The 23,489-nt window shown below is 32.3% G+C and overlaps 3 protein-coding genes across 5 annotated transcripts; all 3 read right to left on the bottom strand.

Annotated features, from left to right (window-relative positions):
- Window positions 1-1,394: 1,394 nt before the first annotated feature.
- Window positions 1,395-2,045, bottom strand: LOC139869111 (uncharacterized). The gene has a single exon (XM_071857435.1). The coding sequence runs from the start codon at window positions 2,043-2,045 to the stop codon at window positions 1,395-1,397; it is 651 nt and encodes a 216-aa protein (XP_071713536.1).
- A 4,087-nt stretch (window positions 2,046-6,132) lies between these two features.
- Window positions 6,133-7,703, bottom strand: LOC139869110 (ras-related protein Rab11B-like). Its single transcript, XM_071857434.1, has 2 exons — window positions 7,483-7,703; window positions 6,133-6,913 (listed from the first exon to the last, which is right to left on the bottom strand). Exons 1-2 carry the CDS (start codon window positions 7,701-7,703, stop codon window positions 6,133-6,135), a joined length of 1,002 nt encoding a protein of 333 aa, XP_071713535.1.
- A 912-nt stretch (window positions 7,704-8,615) lies between these two features.
- Window positions 8,616-15,218, bottom strand: LOC139866164 (U-box domain-containing protein 33-like). Of its 3 annotated transcripts, XM_071854309.1 has the most exons (9): window positions 14,765-15,218; window positions 14,088-14,209; window positions 13,746-13,867; window positions 13,541-13,645; window positions 12,829-13,252; window positions 12,600-12,734; window positions 11,473-12,003; window positions 9,138-9,857; window positions 8,616-9,053 (listed from the first exon to the last, which is right to left on the bottom strand). In XM_071854309.1, exons 1-9 carry the CDS (start codon window positions 14,934-14,936, stop codon window positions 8,871-8,873), a joined length of 2,514 nt encoding a protein of 837 aa, XP_071710410.1. In that variant the 5' UTR covers window positions 14,937-15,218; the 3' UTR covers window positions 8,616-8,870. The 3 variants fall into 3 exon arrangements, with proteins under 3 accessions (XP_071710410.1, XP_071710411.1, XP_071710412.1); XM_071854310.1 differs by lacking the exon at window positions 14,088-14,209 and having other exon boundaries at window positions 14,765-14,880; XM_071854311.1 differs by lacking the exon at window positions 14,765-15,218 and having other exon boundaries at window positions 13,541-13,652.
- Window positions 15,219-23,489: the final 8,271 nt, after the last annotated feature.

Genomic DNA, 23,489 nt, shown 5'->3' with positions numbered 1-23,489 from the left:
TAAATTTATCACAAATAACTGTTGAAATACAAGAAGTTTCTTTGAAAATGTTTTCATTTTCTTATCAAGATTTAGTTAAAAATGAAAATATTCAAGTTTAAAGCTAAGAATATAATTTTGAGAATATAACCTCACGATGTGATAAATTCCCTATTACACACACTTGTGTTGAATTTATTTAGAAATTTTCTAATGACAACTCTTAGGGTTGTCTTTAAGAAAAAAATTGATGTATGAATGGTGGTACATTTGTTGACTTAGTGGTGGTTATTTTCAGAAAATGGGTAGTTACTTTGAATGTACAAATTAAATTAGCATGTATAAATCTCTTAATAACAACCCTTAGGGTTGTTATTAGAAAATTTCATTTATTTATTCACATAACACTTGAGGTTACCTTAATTGTTACTACTTAAATTATCACAAAATAGTTGGTATTTTACTCTTAAACAAGTGAAATTAGATGCTCGATTTTGATTATATGTCATAGTAGTACCTCACATCGCCTACGAAGGCTGATTATATATCGTAGTAGTACCTCACATGGCCTGCGAGGGGCTATGAAGACTTAAAATGTAGGCAATAATATTTCCATTTGTGTATTAAATAAATTCATTCATATCATTCATATCATACATTAGACGTACATGAAGCTCATAAGATCTAGTTAAAAGTTCGTAAAAGAATACCACCGAACTGTTGATTGAGTGGTAAAAACCCTCGGTTAGTTCTGGGCATATATCCTTGAAAAAATAAGTGCATGTTCAAATCCTGAGTGCCTATGGTATTCCTGGTATCTTTCAATTTGTACGGGACTAGCAGTTAACCAAAAACATTCCGAGTACATTTTGCGCATCCATCTGGGCATATATCCTTGAAAAAATAAGTGCATGTTCAAATCCTGAGTGCCTAGTGGTATTCCTGGTATCTTTCAATTTGTACGGGACTAGCAGTTAACCAAAAACATTCCGAGTACATTTTGCGCAATGGGTGCGAAGAGTTTCTTTTATGGGTGATAAATGACATGATTCAATGACAAAATTGCCGTTTTAAAAAACAAAGTTCTTAAAATGAATCACATTCTGATGTTCCATTACAATTACAATTAAAATTATTGAAGATAAAATAATCACACTCCTGAAGGTCTGCAAAAAATGATAGAAAATCAGATCAAATATCAAACACCCCCTAAGAATGTAAAGCTACATTTACCTAATTGTAATCAATGAATTCATTACATAGATATCATTTCACAAAACATTAAAATCATCATTAATCTTTACAAACACATCCTATATCATCCAATCAAATACAAATTGGAACAAACTTTAAAATTAAAACATAACAAATCAATATCAACATCATCACCATCATCATGATGTCATAATCATAAGTTAATCTCTAACATTCTTCCCTCCATCCGTATAATATCTCTTAAACGCTTTCGGCAAATAAAACGGCAACAAAAACCCAAAAAGATTAAACACCCAATACAACAAATTAGCCACCGCCAAAACTCTCCCCATAAACAACCTCCTACCACTTCCATGAAACTCTTCTTCACCTTTCGTCACCTCATTTCTCACCCACTCCATCAACGTAAAAATCCGGGTCGAATTATAAACAACCGGAACCAAAACCCGCATTGGCAGCGAAAACCGGTCCGACCACGCCACACCTTCCAAAAACAACTGACTAGCTAATAAAAACACGTGCGGTGTAGCTGCTTTTATACCTTCTTTATCACCTTCGTAGATTCCTTGGAATATGTACGCCACCGGAAGAAATAATCCGATAAATGCGCCGGAAAAACAGTAGAGGCTTAACATCCGATTGTGGCCGAAAACGGAGTTTTCGGATGACGTGGACAGGGTAGGGAAAGCGAATTTGGATAAAAAGTAGATGTAAAAATACGATAAAACGACAAAAGCGAAATCTTCGATTGCGACCATGCCGGAAGCTGATAGAACGATGATGAGTGCGAGTGAGTTGAGCTGTTGGAACGTTAAGATTCCGTTACGGCGATCGGAATTTGGTTCTGACATTTTTGGTTGATTTTTTTATTAATTATTTTTGGTTGCAGGGATTGTGAGTTTTGGGGAGGGGAAATTGGGAGATGTGAGGATGAGAGGGACAAGGGGAAAGAAAGAGAAATATGAAAGACACGTGGCGACAGAGGGATTAAAGGGAGACACGTGTGTGCTGACGTGTGAGATGGTTTATATGAGGTGATTTTTCTACCATTCGTGAGTTTAACCAAATTAGAAATGAAATGAAATAAGAAAGACAAGTGTGATATTTTTTTTTTCTTTCTAAAAGAAATAATATGGAGTATTAATATTAAATTAAGGGAAGCTTCAACAAACTTATGATCCATAAAACAAACACAAATTATAGAAGAAAAACTCGCTTAAATAATAAAAGCATCACTAAGACAAAATAAACTAGGCATTGCGAATAAGCACTCATAAATTGTACGGAGTAATACCAAACATATTATTGATAATTCGAACATATCTCGGTAGTTATTGAAAAGTATTCATCATGATAGTTTGAATTATATTGGACAAACATAAAATTTATTGTTCAAAGATCTTGCCTACCAAATAGCTCAATTTGTTGTCGGACCAATTAGTCTTCAAAATTATAGTGCGTTAATATTCATTCCATGACATCAATCCGAACTAAGGTGCTCAAGTGTTGACATGATAATCCAACAGATGTTCCACCACTTGAGTAGTGCCGACCATGGGGCAAATTTTTTTTTTTTTTTTTTGCGGGGTGGAAAGAGAAACGTGAGAAAAATACATTGGATAAAATGTGATCTTGCTTTAGCTTTAATGGAAAATGGTGAGTTGGACATTGGAAGCCTCAAGGCTTTTAACCATGCTTTATTGTTCAAATTGTTATGGAGGTATGTTGCAGGTCATGATGGGATGTGGGTGTATTTCTTTGAATTTGAAACTGGTAAGTTACACCATCAAGGTTTATGAATGTCCTTTTGAATCTGAAACTGGCATCCATCAGTGTAGATGTTATGCAAATGTCAGTTTCATTTGATATGTTTGACTGTCAATTTACATTATATGTCAATAGACCTGCATTTAAACCGAGATATTTCATAGCGATCACTTGTCACAGTTTATTGAGGTACTGTTGGATAGTCTTTAGTGGTTGTTTATTGTGTTTCATTAGGTAATATATATGTTGCTGCTGTTTTCGGCTGGAGGGGGAGAATTGATGGTTTCCAGTGGTTTCCAACCGTCATCTAGATGTTCAAAGCTGCCGACGTTGACAACGCGTATCGAAGTGGCAAACTTGAACACGATGACGGCCGCCAACTTCCGCCAACCTTCCTCGTTCACGCCATTCACCTCCATAGAATTTTTGCTATAAATAGAGATGCAAACTTTCATTATAAATCATTCCAAAATCACTCAGAGAAGTGTAATCACAACCTAGATAGTGTGTGTGAGTTTGAGAGTTTTTTTTTAGAGTTTTGTAAATACTCGTGTAATTTATTCTTGTGAGTAATAGAGTTATTTTTCTCTCAAATTTGTATCTCCCAACGTCCAGGCGATCCTCTCTTCCTAACAAGTGGTGAAGGTGATAGGTGCAATCCATGGCATTTTAGGGGATATTTCCACTTAATCAACTCGATGTTTAAGCATATTTAAGCATATGGGTCAACCTTGTGATTTGTTCAATAAAGATAAACGTGATGACATTTTACCTTCCAATGTGTTACGAAAGAATGTGGGTAACGGTCGATCTACACGTTTTTGAAAACATAATTGGTTAGGGATGATCATTTTAAAGAAAATATAATCGCGTGTTTTCATATGGATGCAATGGGAATATTTTATTATCGGATCGTTTATTAATAGGGGAATGGTTAGGAGTGGAAAATGTTAGGAAACGATTAGGTGAGCCATAACAAAACTTTATAACCCCAAGTTATCAAACACACTTACAATAAAAGAAAATATGTGAAGAAATTTAATAAATTAGCAAGAATCGTCAAAAACACAAGAATATAACAAAGTTATATAGAATCATAGATGATTACTTTAATTCCCGACCAACCAAAGAGAGTTCTTTATTCATAAAATTTGTGGTCCACATTTACAGGTTACATATGAGATTGTTTATAGGAGAAAACAAACAAGAAAATAGCTTAGGAAACAAGTTTTCATATTCTAGAAAATTCTTGCCGCCCAACGGTATCTCGCGATCGCGAGTTCCCTGCTCCCATGAATCTCGCGTTTGCGAGTTTCAATTCGAGGCCAAACTCCAGTCGCGATTTCCAAGATCCAGTTCGCGAATCCTGATCAAGTCAAAGTCGCGATCGTGACTTATTCCTTCGCGGTCGCGAGTTGCACAACAACAACAATCCAACTTTGATCTGTTTAACTCAATTCGTACTCCAACAGGAAAGACCTGTGAATAATCTTAGAGTTGTTGCGTTGCTAGATTGTTGGTTAAAAGAAATCGGATCTATTAATCTCTTGCAAGACATGGATGGTCACTGCTGATCGACAGCACAAGATGGCATGTTTACAGTTTGCACTACACGCAAGTTTATCGATGCAGGGATGCTTGATTCAGCCCCACAATCCACTGTTTGGTGCGAAAGTATTCCAAGGAAATTAAATATTTTTGTTTGGCGTGTTTCGTATATTAGACTCACTACGAGACTTAATCTTTCGCCCAGGGGTTTAGAAATTGAAAAAATTTTAACTGGATCGAACAACACATCAAGAATGCTATTGTGATATCTCCAAAAGTGCCACACTAAAGTAGTAATGATGATATATAACTCATATTTTTTTTTCGTTTGCACATGGCGTCGAACCACGTTACCCACGCATGCTACGAATCCGAGAACGAAGCCGGAAATTTATGTTATTGGTAGCATAACTAAATCGGTGAATACTACTAAGTACCACCGAAGCTTGGCTTGAATGGTATGGGGGTAGGATCCAACTTGGGGTACCGCCAACCCACGTTCGATTCTCACTCCAAACAGGGAGTTTTCAACCTTTGATGGTACTGAAAACATCGATGCGATTTGGGAAGGTCTCTTGGGGGGGGGGGGGGGGGGGGGTTCAAACTTCGATGGTACTTCCAACATCGTCGCGAATTGAGTTTCCTCCTAACGCGTGTGTTGGTGACAAATTGAGAGCATTCGTGTCGAGGCCGTTAAGTATAATGTTGGCAATGTTTTACTATTTCGTATAAGCATGATTTAGCCGGTGTATGGTCGTGACCAGTTTATGGATCTGTCACGCATTACCCTTAAACGTAGTCTAGAATCTACGAACTTCTTGACAATAAAAGAGACTTGGTTTTGCAAGTCTCGATGAATTAGTTAAAATATGACATGAACGCTGACAGTAATGGCATACTTACTCATAAAGACATTTACATAGGGGCGGAAGTAGTAAGGGACAAGCGGGGGCACCCGCCCCCAGTGGATTCGAGAAATTTAGTGCAAAAATTTTGTATTTTTTGACTTTGGCCCCCAGTGGATTCGAGAAATTTAGTGCAAAAATTTTGTATTTTTTGATTTTGGCCTCAGAGGTTTTTTGTTGTTGTCCAAAAGTCTTCCTATTTTACCCCCAAAGCCTCCATATTTTGCCAAAAGTCTCAGTATTTTGTTCAAACACATCCGTATTTTGCCCCCAAACCTCTATATTTTACCCAAAAACATCCATTTTTTGCCGCAAAAAATTGCTACGTTTTTAATTTTTTTTTTTGCCCTTGATGAAAAAGATTTCTGTTTCCGCCGCTGCGATGGACCCACTTATAAACATTTCAATATTTAAACTTATTATTATTATTATTATTATTATTATTATTAATTATTATTATTAAAATAAAAAGAGAATTGAAATGTAGTGGATAACAGTAAAAACTTTTTTTTTAAAAGTAAAGCAAAAATCAGGGATGCTTCCGTTGCGAATGCCGAATGGTCTTACAAGTCCATGAAGAAGAAACTAATACACATTTTTCTACTATCTATTGTGATAGTTTAATCTATACACGCATTCACAAAATATGATATTTATTATAGTCTTTAAGCTCTTATAAAAGGTAAGACCATGAAACTTTACATTGTGCCCTACTATTTTATGGTTTCAAGTCCATTATTTTGTCAACCGTTAATCCGGACTGACTACCTATCGCCTCGATATACGGAACTTTCAAATTTGCTAGCTCCTTCACAGCAACTTCGAATTTGGCGTGTGCATCCGTATCGAAATGCTCTCGTACAGCCTCAGGTAGTGGATTTGGCAACTGCACATGGTTGGCAAGTAATTTAAGCGTTTCAATACGCTCCACACCCTTGCCGGCGTCCAACAACCTGTTAAAAGGTGCTTTCACGGCTTCTGATTCGATGGCCCTATGAAAAATGGTTGGGATGGCAGCACGCAGGCGTTGAAACTCGTCATCGGCTATCTTGACATCGGAAACATTATTATTACCTTCATCATCAGATTTCTTGACAACGGAAACATTATTATTACCTTCAATATTAGTTGTTTGTCCCTTTGGTACAAAAGCAGGGCCATTACACTCACTAAGGACCTTTTGCATTACATTATGATGGATTTTGATTAATAGTTCAATGAAAGCTTTCTCAACGTTTAATGCCCCTTGAGCGGATGTTTCGATGAATAAAATATTTTCTCTTTCGGCTAAGGCTTTGGCTTCATCAGTTTGAACAACTCGTAAGTTACCAAGATCGGTCTTGTTTCCAACAAGCATGACCACAATGTTTTGATCAGTGTGATCACGAAGCTCCTTTAGCCATTTCTCAACGTTTTCAAATGTTATTCTTTTAGCGATGTTGTACACAAGTAGAGCACCTACTGCTCCTCTGTAGAAAGCGCTTGTGATAGCTCGATACCTGCAACGTAAAACATCATAGCTTGTAATACAACCGATTTAGACAAACGTGTACGAATATTTAGGTGTACGAATATTTACATGCAATAAAACCTTGTAGTTGCTTGTGCGATCCTAAATAAATGACCACATTGTTTTTTATATTTGCGTGATTTAACCAAAAAAAAAAAAAAAAAAAAAACACTTAACAAAGTTATACAGTAATAGTTGACATGATACAACAATCAAACCATAAACCATATTTGTAAGCGAAAAGAAGGAGAGAAATATTTGATTAGATTGGTGAGCTTCTTCATGATCATTATATGAGGATATAAATAGATTAAACGAAATCAGGGAAAGGAAAACTAAAAGTTTAATTCAACATGTTGATTGTTAAACATGCTTTCAACAATGAACATGGAACAAAAAATTTCAATCATTTTATTTAAAGAAAAACACTTCCCTTATTACGAATATCCATGAATATTTATAGATAATCCTACCGAGAATTTGAACCCACAACCTCTAGTTTGATGGGTTACAAATTTTTTTTTATTTTTTTTTTTTATTATGAGCGTGTATTAATACCTTTCTTGTCCAGCCGTGTCCCATATTTGTGCCTGGACGATCTTGTCATCCACTTTTATGCACCGATTAGCGAATTCAACCCCAATTGTGGTTTTGGTATAAAGGTTGAATTCGTTCTTGAAGAATCGTGACAAAAGGTTAGATTTACCGACACCCGAATCACCTATGATAACCACCTTATACAAACAGTCGTAATCGTCTTCTGCATTTCTTGACCCCATTTCTCCTTCTCCTTATGGAAATATTTGTTTGTTACAATCACCTTAAAAGATAAAATTTACAGTGTCAAGAGATAGAAATTGAGATCAATGGTTGAAAAGGGAATGAAAATATATCCAACATAGTTTTTTTATCTATCCACCAAAAATGTGTATTAAGAATTTGTCATACAACTCTCAAACATGCATGATAAACAACCGTATTTAATGGGAGTTTTTTAAAATCTGCTTCAATTTTTAATTTTAAACTAATTTAAAAGACTGGGGTACATTAAATTTTTTGTTTATCATTTATGGATATCATTTTTGTATATATTTTTTTAAACGGCGAATTTGCATCAGCAGATCATTTATTTCAACGACCATCATCATTTACACTCACACGCGCTAGAAGAAAACTCCTACCCGGGTTGCTTGGCAACTAATCGCGGGACCTGGGTTGCTTGGCAACTAATCGCAGGAAATTGGAGAGAAAACCTTCCACCCCTAGGAATTGAACTCGAGTTGCTTGACAACTAATCGCGGACCCTTCCACACTGAGGCATGATACCATTAAAGCAAACGTTCGTTGGTATATCATTTTTGTATATATTAAACTTTAAAAATTAGAATTATTTAATACGGTATGGCAGTTTTGAAAACACTATTTTTAGAAACTTGTACTTTCAAAATTAATGATATGAAGAAGATCATTTTGTTTCTTGTATAATAAATGGAGCATGACAACAGCGACGAACGATAGTATATTAGTATGATACATATGCTACACAACCTCTCTTCCAGTTTCCCACCAGTCACTACGACTTCCCACCATCTTCGAACATTTTGATTGTTCGGGTCGGGTCAAATGTGTTAAACTGTACAAATTAAGTTGGACCCGCTAGATTGTGCATAAATGAATGAACCTTTGATCCATAACAAAGAAAGAAAAAATATATATTTAAAGGCTAATGATTTAAAAAGTAACTTGTCTCACACCAATAGTAGAAAACTAATAGTATATAAGAGAAATAATATATACACTATGGAGTATTAATTACTACCATAAATGTTGATCTACAATTGTATGATGAGTGGGGCAAATAGCCCGAAACCAAAACCTGTACTCGTTGTTGCCTTTTCAATCTAAGTATATATTTATCAAATTTGAAAGTCAATAGTCTTGAAGTTTTAAGAATGTTGTAGCCACTCTTGAATTGCAAAAGAAAGGGCATGGTTCGGGATCAAGTCACAATGGTCAAGTTTAAGGTTGGTCATAGGTGAAGTCTTATGGCCACTATTCAACCACCCTTTAATTGCATCTTCTTCATATGTAAACCCATCTGCTGCTATGTATGGATCTTTCATCACTTCCTGTTAATAATAATAGTCAAATAGTCAACTCGAGTAACTTTCTTATTAGTATCAAATTGAAAGCTTTAGTATTGAGACAAGTACCTGAAAGATGGGGCACACAAAATACGAAGGGATTTGACGATTGTTGTTCTCAGACGACTCAACTGGTGATTCTGTAAACAAGTTTCCCATTATCTCTAATTTCTTTAATATATCATCTACAAGATCTGGCCTATAATTAGAGTTCTTCTCACAGCATCTCAAACTCAAATACGCCAACTCCTTCGCTTGATCAATCGGCCAATCGCCACCTGTCGAATCCAAAATCGTGCCAAAATTCCCATTTTCCAACGCACATTTTGTATCTTTTAAAACACTTGAATCTGGTCTTCCAGTTAACAAACTCAGCAACACAACTCCAAATGAGTATATATCTGAAGAAACCGAAATCTTTCCCGATTCCAGATGTTCGGGATCCGAACACGCAGACACATTATCTTGATCTTTGCAGAAAATCAAATTGCTAATCCCTAAATCAGTTAATTTGGAAACGTGATTTGAATCGAGTAAAATGTTGGTGAGTTTTATGTTTCCATGGATGATTTGAGGTTTACTGTTATGAAGAAAGATAAGGGCGGAGCATATTTCTGAAGCAATTTTTATTCGTGTATGCCATGGAAGAGATGAATTTGAGGTTGAAGAAGCAATTAGATCTTCGAGGTTTCCATTTTCGAGATATTCGTAGATTAAAGATCTAGTTTCTGGAGAAACCCCTATCAACGTGACGATATTTGGATGACGAATTCTACTCAAAACCTCTGCCTGCGTTAAATTATCAAGGATTAACCATGTCAAGAATCGCACGTCTGATTATTCAAAAATAATGATATTAAGACAAAATTACGCAGACAGTCCTTGTGGTTTGCATAGATTTCACAGACAATCCCTAAACTATTTTTCTTGCGTGAGAAGTCCTCGTGATTTTCAATTGTTGCGTATGCACTCCCTGACTCTGACGTTCGTTAAAAACCCCCGTTAAGTTCCTCCGCGAGAGACGCACGTGAGGCATTCAGGTCGTTTTCTTTTCATCTCTTCTTTTTATGTTTTGGTTACTTTTACCATTAGGTAAAAGAAGAGATGAAAATAAAAAGACCTAAATGCCCTAATGTGGGTTTCACGTGGCGGAACTTAAGGGGGGTGTTAACGAACGTCAGGGTCAAGGACTGTACACGCAACAACTGGAAACTACGAGGACTGTCCACGCAAGAAAAATAGTTTAGAGATTGTCCGTGAAATCTATGCAAAGCACAGGGACTGTCCGCGTAATTTTCTCTGATAATAATAAATTATAATGATACACATTCGGACACGCATAAAACTGCTTGTACATTCAAAATAATTAACCTTCTCAAGAAAATATCTGCCTCATGTACTACTAGATTATGCGTATATTTAATTCTTAGTAACAGCCTTTAAGGCTGTCATTAGAAAATTCCCAATGATTATAACTAGTTGTGGAGCCTTTGCTTCGCGCCGGGGAGTCCGTTTTGAATGCGAGTTAAAAAAAAAAAGTGTTGATCTATTTTGTAAAAAAAAAAAAAAAAAAAAAAAAAAAATTCGACATCTAACATTGCAGGGTTGTTCCTTTGTGAAAGTTGTTTCTTTTAGCGTTCGGGTTTTTTTTTTTTTTTTTTTAAAGTTAGTTGATCTATTTTGTAAAAAAGAATATTTTTCGACATCTTTTGGTAGCATTGAAGGGTTGTTCCTTTTATGAAAGTTGTTTTTTTATCGTTTGAGACAAAAAAAAAAAAAAAGTAGCACAGTAGTAGCGTGGTGAGTGTTATTATTCAATATTTTTAGTGTTAGTGATGGGATAAATAATATTTTAGAATATAGGTATAAAATGGGGAGGTTCGATTTGTATTTTAATGAAAGTTAGGGGGTTGGGTGTGTGAAAAATGAAATATTAAATAGTACTATAAAATAGGGGGGTTCGATTTGTATTTTAATGAAAGTTACGGGGTTGGGTGTGTGAAAAATGAAATATTAAATAGTACTATTCATAACTAATAAGACAAATTTTGTCTATTAGTTATAGCAGTGTAGTAGCGTGGTGAGTGTTATTATTCAATATTTTTAGTGTTAGTGATGGGATAAATAATATTTTAGAATATAAGTATAAAATGGGGGGGGGTTCGATTTGTATTTTAATGAAAGTTAGGGGGTTGGGTGTGTGAAAAATGAAATATTAAATAGTACTATAAAATGGGGGGTTCGATTTGTATTTTAATGAAAGTTAGGGGGTTGGGTGTGTGAAAAATGAAATATTAAATAGTACTATTCATAACTAATAAGACAAATTTTGTCTATTAGTTATGTTAGTATTTTGATGTTAGTAATATAAAAATAAAAATAAAAAATCAGTTGGGATATTTACCTCATACTCGAATTCTGCATCACAAAGAAAACCAACGGAAGGTAGCATCTTTATCGCAACCCGTACATGTCGAAGGGTCCCTTTATAAACGCAACCGTGTCTCCCTTCACCAATCTTCAACGATTGATTAAAATCTTGAGTAGCCTCCATTATTTCCAAAATCGAAGGCTTATAAAACTGTGCGTGTGAAAAAATTGTATTCTCCTCATTTTTTTCATATTTTGAAAGTCTACTAATTTCTCTCCTTGCATTATCGCGCTTCTCTTGCAAGTTATCTCGTCTTTCTTTAAAAGTAATTAAAAGATTAACAGCTTCAACGATCTTCTCCTCTAACTCCCTTTCTGTTTCACGCGCATTTGAAATTTTATTAACAAGTTCGGGTGTCTGGTCTTTGACTATTTGAAGTTGTTCTATGTATTTAGCTCGTTGACTTTTCATTTTTTCAATTTCTTGACTTTTTGTTGCCAGAATAGCTTCCATCTCTTCTCTTCGGCTAACTTCTTCCTTACACGAACTTTCTGATTCTTCGGCCTTCAATAAGATGGAAATGTTACAGCAGGTTATATAATAAAAAAATATGTAATGTATGTATATTTCCCAGATTCTATATTCGGAATAATAGACAGCAAATGGAGAACGACATTTCAAAAATTAGCAAGTTTGAAAAAGACGCGAGACGGAGACGAGTCGTTCAGAATCTTGAAAGGTCAAGTTGGTCGAGACGGAAGTTGACCAACGTTGACTTTTAATAAAAAAAATATAAAATATAAATATTTCAAACACAAATATTTTAAACATATACATTTTAATAAATGATTTACAAATATGATGACGCGGTTTTAGTTTAAATATCATATAGGTTTTTATAATGCTTTCTATAATTATAGTGTATTTTAGTATTTATATTTATTTACTAAATGATCTTTAAGGGATACTCTATAAGTCGTCGTTTTTCCTAGATAATTTTTAAATGGGCTTGGGATTTACATTTGCACTAGAACAAGGCCAGAAAAAAAAAGTCTACAATTGACTGACGTTGAGTGGCTTTGACCTGACTTTTTAGCATTGACCAACAAATTAGAGCCGTTTTCAACCATGAAAATTAGAAAATATTATTTTTGACTCACCTTAGATAAAGCATCTTTTGCATCTTCCTCAGCCCTCCATCGTTCTATAGACTCTTCAAACGCTTTCTGCTTTAAATTTTTAGCATCTGTGGCCGCATACTCTAGTTTATCTTGCAACTCCGAAGATGATAGCCCCTGGAAAAACCAGGTGATACTCGTAAATATAAATGACTCATAATTTACCCTGCAATTTTATTATTAGCAAAGAATAAAAAAAATTCTACTGTACCAAAAACATGGTAGAAATTGAGTGAACCAATTGGTCTTGAGATTCATTCGGTGAGGTTAAAGTTAATCCACTTCGCGTTGCATCATTAATCATTAACTGAGTTGAAGTTGAGGTGCTAAAATCATTAACTGAATTCACTGCCATGTCAGCATGTGCTTCATCATAAAGTATCAACGCTGTTTCTTCATGAGATGAGGTTAAAGTTAATCCATTTTCTGTTGCATCATTAATCATTAATTGAGTTGAAGTTGAGGTACTAGAATCATTTTCTGTGGACGTTGAATTCTCCGAAGATCGAACTGAGTTCACTGCCACGTCAGCATGTGGTTCATGATAGCGTATCGACGCTGTTTCTTCAGCAGCTGATGAAGGGTATAACGCAACGATGCTTTTTAAACCAGAGGTAGGACTAGCAGGCTTTTCTCTGCAACAACACAGTTTAACATAATTTTGTTGTAATACAATATTCCTATTTTATTGCTCACATAAATAATAAAAAATAACTTGTCTTGTAACATTATATTTTGTAAAACAAGTATCAATAGTTTGTAAAACAAATTTTCAAATTCTGGCAAAATACATTGTTATTCGTTATCATAAAGAAGTGATCTTGTTTGACCAACTTGTTAAGGTCAAAATGCAACTTCATATACCGTAGAACAAAGCAAAAACAAGTTAAGTGTGAGTTGCATTTATTTAACAACAAAGATACCTTGTATGGATGAGGTGGCCTTTGCAAGCAAACCAGATTTTGCATGAGATTGGAGCATGTTGGCTAACGTATATCGCTTTATTTGACGTGGGCTCCGCCATATCCCTGCAATCTTAACAGATTGAGCTCATTAATGCCAATTCTTTATTATATTTGCATGTTGGTAAATATGATTTTTGGACTAAACTTATTATAGATTTCGTACTTTGAATATAGCTTCTCATTTGCAGCTCCAATGACAAGCCGTTTAATGCCATGCTTCGTAATGGTTTCTACAATACCCGTTTCAACATTATTGGCCTCTATCCACATTTTGCCCGTATTCACCTACATAATATCAAAAAGAGCATAGAAGGAAACGGGTCAAATGTGTCAAGCCAACACGTTCTAACCTGGAAATAGAATTAACCATTTTGAAATGTTACCCAACCTGACAGACTCGCTTATATTACAACCTATAGTTACAAGATACCTTCAAACTTCTTCCAATATGATAAAAAAACAGAAAAATGCATATTTATAGAGGACCAAGAGCAAGTAACTATACCCCAGCTTGAGTAAGAATGAGAGTGTACTGATTTAACAGTTTATGCATCTTTTGTAGTTCAAGTTCCCGCCATGCCTTAAACATGTGCTTATTCAATTTACTCGCAGGTAACTTTTCATTCACTGGAAACAAAAAAACAAAACATTGCGAGCATCTGAATCAACCGCGAGTTCATGTTAGCTAAGATTAAATCAGAACTAGACGATCATTTGAACCAGATTAAATCTTGTTTTTCATTATCTCCATTCAATCCTTTCTAACGCCATATTAATTACTTCAATATGCAGACCGTTTTCCATGTTTACACAACATTCTAAATATCGACGAATCGAATTCTTAACCGTAATCATCTCAGAATCTAATAAAATATCCACTTAATTAACATCTACAACATGTTTACCAAAAGTATCTCAACCTATTACTAGTTCGACAATATTCACAAATCAAGTAATCTAGCATGAACATTATCATGTTTTTTTCCCAACTGATGCACACACAATTTTACACTGATGAATAAACATACAAAACTTACAATATTAGCTACTCCATCATTACATAGTATATTATATCAATATATAATATCAGGGTAATTTTTACTCCAGTATGCTATATTTCACAAATTGAAACACAAAAATATAAAATAACAGTATCAATAGTAATTAAATTAACAGACTTACAAAGAGTGATTATGTGATATGGTTGATGAATATGAAGTAAGGATATTTTCATTCCAGTAAAAAACTGTGAAGTCCACAGTAACAATGATTTACTGTCCTTAACATTCTTCCCCACTGCAACAAATACTGTGTTCACCGCATCTTCTTCAATCAATTCCACTTCACTCCCCATTTATTAATATGTATTGTTCCTGTTATCCGTACACATTCACAAACCCTAGAAATTGTGGATATACGGAATTGTAGAGACAATAATCAAATAATCAAAATATATAAGGAGTGCAATTATGTGTGAACAGATCAAAAGTAACCGATAACGACGTACACAAACACTAGAAAATTAAGCCATTAGATTGATTAATTAATTCAAAGCATTTGTTTTCTGTTAATAATTACGGAGTAAGTTTGCTATTGAGACTGATTCAAGGTGGTGTTTGTGTGTTGAGTTAAGTCAAACGTGTAGGTCGGTTTGGACGTCAACTTTTTCCCCAAAAGATTAATATAAAGCTATGTTTCGTAAACCCTTAAAATTAGTTAGGGTAAATGTTAAATTATAAAGATAGTCCTTATACTTTACATATTATATTAATATAAAATATTAATCCTCTTTAAATTCACAATTATAATATTGGTAATTTTTATTAAATTACACCAATTGTCTTTGTATACTTTAAAATTACATTGATTTATGTAACGCTTCCAAATTAAAACAATGAACTAGCCGTAAATATTCAAAAAAGATATTTGTTAACCCTTAATTTCTTTATAAGAGACTCACAATTTATTTTTTTATTCGATATTGGAAGAGTCGTTACAATCTCCCTAGTTAAACTCATGAAATTCTCGTCAGATCAAAACATAATTTCAAAATCAGTCATGTTCATGGTAGATGTGGGGTATACCCAAACTCATCGTCCTCAATGAGATGCGCCTCAACCATCATGAAGGGCACACAAGTAGGTTTGATACCTTGTGGAACGCTTTGATACCATATAGTGAGCTTCGACTTCTAAGAAAACGAGGAATATTCGCGTTCAAGCGCGTTGTATAAATTATACGAATAAAACCATCAATTTTCCTTTGCCGAGTGATTGGATATAATTTTCATTAGAAATATTATTATATTCTTCCTAAATGCTATTGGCAACTTTTTAAAATTAAGGTTAAAGGTTAATTGGAAGTATGCGTTTAATTTATTCAAAAGCTAAATTCATGGAAATTGCTCGACTAACTTCACTTTATTGTTTCTTTCAATAAGTCCAATGGCTTTCCTCTCATCTCTTACTTTTAATTATCTTTAAATGATATAAATAAATAAATATTAAAGTTTAACTATAAAATAACAAATGGATAGATATATGATTTTTTTTTACAGCGATTGGGATCACCCGGAGGGGACTAAACCACCTGTTGCGATCATCTCCCGTTCTGACTATGCAGTGATAATAACCTCACCCCCATCGCTGCCTGGGAGGAAACCTTGAAACCGATCCAAAGGCACGGCCAAGTAAAACCCCCCTCACATTTACCCTCCCAAACGATATGAGAAATGTGTCATGGGTGAATACATACTTCATGGCAGGGATGAAATTGTGTTTTTAATGTGTAGCTAACAGGAGTCGAACTCCTGACCTCCCCTAAAGGAGGCAAACCACCACCGTTGGACGACATCACAACTTCAAGGATAGATATTGAAAGGACCCGTCATAATCCATCTGGACGAATACATTACATTTGGTTACATCGCGAGGTACTTGACCTCTATATGATACATTTTACAAACATTGTATTCGTTTTTAAAAGACAGGCTTTCATCACATCAAAAGTTGACAGCATGCATATCATTTCATAATATATCCAACTATAAATGACTTAATAATAATCTTGATGAACTCGACGACTCGAATGCAACGTCTTTTTGAAATATGCCATGAATGACTCCAAGTAATATCTTTAAAATGAGCAAGTGCGCAGCGGAAGATTTCTTTCATACATGAGAATAAACATGCTTTCAAGTGTCAACCAAAAGGTTGGTGAGTTCATAGGTTTATCGTAAATAATAAAATTCATCATTTTAATAGACCACAAGATTTAATATTCCCATTTCCCATAAACATCATGCATAAAATTCATTCATATGGATTGAACACCTGATAATCGACCTTAACAAGTTGCATATAGAATATCCTCATCATTCCGAGACAACTTCGGACATGATAAATTCGCCATCATTCCGGGACAACTTCGGACATGATAAATTCGCTATCATTCCGGGACAACTTCGGACATGATAAATTCGCCATCATTCCGGGACAACTTCGGACATGATAAATTCGCCATCATTCCGGGACAACTTCGGACATGATAAATTCGCCATCATTCCGGGACAACTTCGGACATGATAAATTCGCTATCGTTCTGGGACAACTTCGGACATGATAAATTCGTCATCATTCCGGGACAACTTCGGACATGATAAAAAGGGCATATTCGATTTCGATAATTCAACCATAGAATGTAGTTTCGATTAATTATGTCTATTTCGTAAAACAGTTATTAAAGCAATTCATGTATTCTCAGTTCAAAAATATATTTCAAAAGCATTTAATAAAGCAGTTGTAAAAACATCGCATGTATTCTCAGTCCCAAAAATGTAAAGAGTAAAAGGGAGCAAATGAACTCACGATATTGTATTTTGTAGTAAAAATACATATGACAACATTGAACAAGTGCAGGGTTGGCCTCGGATTCACGAACCTATATCATTTGTATATATATATATATATATATATATATATATATATATATATATATATATATATATATATATATATATATATATATTAATACATATACTTATAATCGAATAAATATATATATTATTATTAGTGATGTAATTTATATATTTAACAATTTATAAGTTTCATTATTTATATATTTTCATTTTATATATATAATTGTTAATTAAGTTAAGTATATTTTTATATGAGGATCATTTGTTTGAAATTAATAGTTATGATAATACTAATATTAGTAATAATATTGATACTATATAATAATGATAAAAGTGATAATAATAATGTTAATAATGATAATAATACTAGGTTGTATTAAAATAACTATGATAATATTAACTATAATAATTCTTTTAAAACATACTTTAGTTAATATTTTAATAGTTTTCATAATAATATTTATCCAAAATTTCTATATTTTTAATTTTAACAATATTATTAAACTTGTATATTCATAGTTATAATAATAATCATAACCTTCGTGTTTAATTTACAAACTAATGACTATAGTTTCTTTTAATATTAATTTGTATTCATAATCATAATCTACATGTATTCGTATAATTATAACAATTTTCTAATCTTTATCATAACACCTTTTATTATAAATTAACATGTTTAGTATTCTTGAAATCCTAATAATATTACTATCAAAATAACATATTAATAATACTTTAAATAATAATATTAGTAATGATAATAATAAATGATAATACTAATATAGTTAATAATAATAACTAACTTAATAATTATAATGATATAGCATGTATTAGTGTTAATAATAATAATTTACTTACTAATAATAACTATAATTAATAATAGTAATAATAATAATTATCATAACTTCAATATTAATAATAATAATTCTAATAATAATAATACTAATGATAATAATTATAACAATAATAACAATAATAATAATGATAATAATAATAATAATAATAATAATAATAATAATAATAATAATAATAACAATAAAATAGAGTACAACCTTGAAGAGAAGCCTTTTTAAAAAAAAAATTGCCACGAACGGGACTCGAACCCGAGACCTCTCGGTTACACACACAAGCTCCCAACCATCCGTCTGTTTGGGTTTTTTTTTCTGATTTGATGGCCCGCTAAAAATTTATATATCTTATACTATCTGCCTTCCTACTTCTTCTTCTTCATTACCCAAACTCAGACTGCCTGAATTAATCAATCAACACAATCATTTAAATTTTGGTTTTTTTTTAGGATTCTTACAGACATAGAAGACGAATAGTAATGGATTACATGATTTAAAACAGAATTAAAATAACAAAATATACTGAAACAGTCCCTGTAGGTCGTTTATAAACTTGAAATCAATCTCGAGTTTTTAGAAGGTTTTAGATAATGTCTTCTACATGAAAAAGGTGCTAAATCCTAATTAAAAACTTTCTGTAACCTCAATTTAATTGGAAACATTAAAACAAGTTTGAATTTTAATGAAGAACAAAGTTTGACTTTTTAAATTTGAAGCTTTGACTCGGAAATTCAAACGTGAGAAGAAAAGATGAACCTTGAAACTTTTCAGCTAGTTTATTTGGATGATTACTAACAACATTGCACTAACACTTTTTGAGGTTTGGTTCGTATTTGAGGTTTTAGAAAAATGGAACAAGAACAGGGCATAAAGCCTGTGTTCTTCCTCTTTTCTGATTTAATTCAACCAGCTGAAAACAATAAATGAAATGTATAAATTTTGATGGATGATTTACGATCGTATGGATTGAATACCACTGATAATTATCAATTATATAAAGAATTTAAGGTCGACGTGAATTATTGATCAGGACATAAATAATAAAAAATAAAAGGTGAAGTAGATTGCTAACTGAAAATCGAATAAGTCTGTGATTGGATTCCTGATTGGTACGATCTAGGAGGTATAAAACAAATTCCTTAAAGCATGACAACGATTGAAAACAGAATATGAAATTTATTTGTATTTATCACAGTATTTATTTATATGATTAATCGTATTTATGTTTATATATATATATATATAATCTGTATATGTACTTATATATATATATATATATATATATATATATATATATCTGTATTATATATATTTATATATGTATTTATATATATATCTGTTTATTTGATTATATAAATATATATAAATTCATAAGTTTTAGCATTGATAATGTTATTAATAATCAAATATTAATACTAATAATAAAACTAATAAAATTATTAATAATAATATCGAATGCTAACAATAATACTAATAATTATATTAGTAATAATAATAATAATAACATCAAAATAGATAACAATAATAATACAGATATGATAATATTAGTAAATTTAATAATAACTAATAATAATAATGATAATTATAATAATACTAATCTTGTTAATGATACTAATAATAATATTAATATTAATTATAATAATTATAATTTTTCTATTAATTATAATAATAATGACATTAATAATGATACTAATATTACTAATGATATAACAAATCAAATGTATTAAATTTCATATAGATATAATATTATTAATAATACTGATATTAATATTGATAATACTATTTATAATGGTAATAAAAGTAATAATATTAATATAACATCTATATTTTAACTTGTATTATGTAATATCATAAATAATATGATAATCTTTATTGAATATTAATTACAATATACAAATACTAATTATTCATAGAAGTCTTATATATAGATTCATTTTAAATTTACACTTAATTGTTTTATATTATTTTACATATTTAATTCCAAGGATTTAATTGTATTTTTATTATTTCAATTTATTATATAAACTTATACTTATACATATTTATTAACAACAATTGTTCGTGAATCATCAAAAACAGTCGTGGGTAATTGCATTATATGAATATAGTTTCAAAATCTCCAAGACTCAACATTACAGATTTTTGCTTATCGTGTTGAAAACATATTAAGATTAAGTTTCAATTTGGTCGGAAATTTCTGGGTCGTCACAGTACCTACCCGTTAAAGAAATTTCGTCCCGAAATTTGATCGAGGTCGTCATGGCTAACACAAAAAAATGTTTTCATGATGAATATGAGTTGTTAAATAGAGTTTTATCATTATTAATTAATATAGATAAAACTATTCGATTATGTGAAGCGTACGAGTGAAGCTGTCATAAAATAATGAAATGAATGAATACATATTCGTCTCAACTGGTGACGTAGTCACGGTTGATTTTCGGAATTCAAGGGATTTAGAGGATATCTTTGTAATAAGATTTGATTCTCCGGTAATTAAGGAAATAGGATCTTCTTTGGTTAAATGAGATAATCTATTTTGATTCCTCTGTCGGATATTTCACCATAAATCCACCCTCTTCATTTTCTTTATATTTTGAAGTTCCATCATTTTGTTTTCTTTTCCCGACTTTAAGTCAAGCGGGTAATGATTCAGAATTCGTAGGTATGAAGTTTTCGAATGAACATAACTAATGTTCTAAGAGAGAGATTGTAATAGCACGATTTTGATTGGTTAAATTACCAGAATTCAAAGGAAAGATAGAACTATCAAGAAATTAATTTATTGATATGTTTATATTTTAGATAGAATGTAAGAGTCGTGTAACATGGCACCTGATGACGTTATGGTCTGTGAATCATCAAGTTCCATTTAAAAACTCAGCATGACTTACTATAATATAACCACGTTGATCAAGTGTCATTATATTATACTAACTCATGCATCAGTTCCCAACACTACTTCAAAATCATTCATATTTTAAACTCGAAAGTTTCAGAATTTAGAAACTAAAATAGTTTCCTTTATGATGTAACACAGATAACGCGAAAAGATAAATAATATCGGACGAGAATATTTATGAAGATATCTTCAGAAATATCGAAGATATTTATGATGATATTTTGGAATTTCTAAGATCGAAGGTTGATAAAAAAAAGATTTTTCCACAAGATTTAACATGACTTCGGAAAAAGATATTTGCTGAAGATTTCATTGGATCCAGAATTACCTGGATTCTTTGAATATAGAGTTTGGTCCTTGTATTTGTCCTCGGTCTCCTTCAGGGTTAGCTCAATCCATTTTTTTTTCAGTTCCAACTTTTCTGAGCTTTGCCAATATACTATCCTTTATCATCAAATTTCCGACGGTTAAGGTCGTTTACAGTTTATGTTGCTTCATTTAACTTTTCAAAATTCAGAGTATTGATTCACAGACTGGTTGCTTTTCAGAATTTCAGAATGGAAGATCATGATTCTAAGAGATAAATGTTATATGTAGAAACGTCGCGAGATTCAAAATATTGTTTGCTAATTCCCGGTAATTGGTACGGCAATTCTCGTTACAAGGTGCGGATGAGTATATGATAGGGTTTTAACGAACAAATATAGTGGTTCTTCGGAAAGTCAAAGATCAATGAAGTTGTTGGTAAGTTTTCTGCTAATGTGGCGAGATATAAAAGGTTCCCCGGTAATGTTGACGAAAGACAAACTTATATGTCAAGGTTATAATAAAGTTAATCCGGATGAAAGTCGAAGTTGATTTGCTGGAGCTGTGACAAATTTGGCTAATTTGGAAAGGGATTGCAAATTGATTTTCGGTAATAACAACGCCAAAGGAGCTAGCACAGATACGTGTTAAACATTTACTCAGGTTCTGAGTGTTTACAGGTGCATAACTATATGCATCTATCTTTTCTTCCGTAGATGAAGTGCGATTGATTCATCTTCTCGATTGAGGTGTTTTCAAGAATCATGAAAGGTTTGAACACAGATTGAAATCGTCAAGTTACAAATGCGATTTAAGATGAAATCAAGTGGCAAACTTGAAGAAATGTTTAGTTTCATATGTTATAATCAATATTTTAATTCATTTTAATTTTCCAATGTTGGCAGTCCACAGTTAATAGTCTACAATTAGAAATTCAATAATTCATATATCTAATATTCGAATTAATTCATACGTATCGTGACCCCTTGTATACATGTCTCAGACTCGATCACAACTCAAAGTATATATATTATTATAGAATCAACCTCAACCCTGTATAGCGAACTCGAGCATTACAGTATATAGAGTGTCTATGGTTATTCCAAATAATATATATAGACGCGTCGATATGATATGTCAAAACCTTGTATACGTGTCCCGATATTTAAAGTGCGTAAATAAAATAACAGAAATTAAATGATGATAATTAAAATTGCGAGAATTAAAATTGCGATAATAAATTGCGATAAATAAATGTAATAAGAAATTAACAGTTAGCTAGGAACAGTTAGCTAGAATTTTGTTAGCGTGGATTCTTAACAAAATTTCTCATAGTTAATTTATTTGTTTTTAACAAATTTTATTTTTGTCCAATGTTTTCTTCATTATGCCACTTGTTGGATTCTGATAGGTCAAAATCCAAATATGAAATTGAATGAAAATGGTTATTCTGCGGTGAACGGATACGTATATCTGTGGGTGTAAGTAGGATAGTAAATGACTGTTGAATCAGATTCGAAGAATGTACAGTGTAACTTATTAATGTGAAATCTAAATATTTCTCGGATATTACCTACCCGTTAAAATATTTTCACCATTAATCGTTTGTATAAAAGAATTTTTAATTACAATCTTTATGAAAATATACTTACATATATATTCTCTTCAGATGTAATCATGGATTTAATGAGTCAATATGATATTAAACTCATTTGATTTACTGTTAGAACAAGAATATATAATCTCTAAAATATTAGAAATTACATAATCGTCATGTAAAACGAAGATAAATGATGTAGAACGATTCATAGAATGATGATTATACTCGAGATACATAATGAGATGTTGAGGCATGGATTGTTGATGGTACTGGTGCTGTTACTGATGATACTGCTGGTGCCGATGATGTTGCTGAAGCTGGTAAATTTTGCACCA

Source organism: Rutidosis leptorrhynchoides, chromosome 9 (genome assembly GCF_046630445.1).
Source record: "Rutidosis leptorrhynchoides isolate AG116_Rl617_1_P2 chromosome 9, CSIRO_AGI_Rlap_v1, whole genome shotgun sequence".
Lineage (NCBI taxonomy): Eukaryota > Viridiplantae > Streptophyta > Magnoliopsida > Asterales > Asteraceae > Rutidosis > Rutidosis leptorrhynchoides.
The sequence above is the reverse complement of the archived record's forward strand: the minus strand, read 5'-3'. Positions and strand labels throughout refer to the sequence as shown.

Coding starts and splice junctions, on each gene's coding strand:
- LOC139869111 (XM_071857435.1), bottom strand. CDS start 2,045: ATGTCAGAACCAAATTCCGATCGCCGTAACGGAATCTTAACGTTCCAA.
- LOC139869110 (XM_071857434.1), bottom strand. CDS start 7,703: ATGGGGTCAAGAAATGCAGAAGACGATTACGACTGTTTGTATAAGGTG. Junction 6,914..7,482: donor GACACGGCTGGACAAGAAAG/GTATTAATACAC, acceptor TTTACGTTGCAG/GTATCGAGCTATCACAAGCG.
- LOC139866164 (XM_071854309.1), bottom strand. CDS start 14,936: ATGGGGAGTGAAGTGGAATTGATTGAAGAAGATGCGGTGAACACAGTA. Junction 13,253..13,540: donor GGCCACCTCATCCATACAAG/GTATCTTTGTTG, acceptor GTGTTGTTGCAG/AGAAAAGCCTGCTAGTCCTA. Junction 9,054..9,137: donor TTGTGTGCCCCATCTTTCAG/GTACTTGTCTCA, acceptor TATTATTAACAG/GAAGTGATGAAAGATCCATA.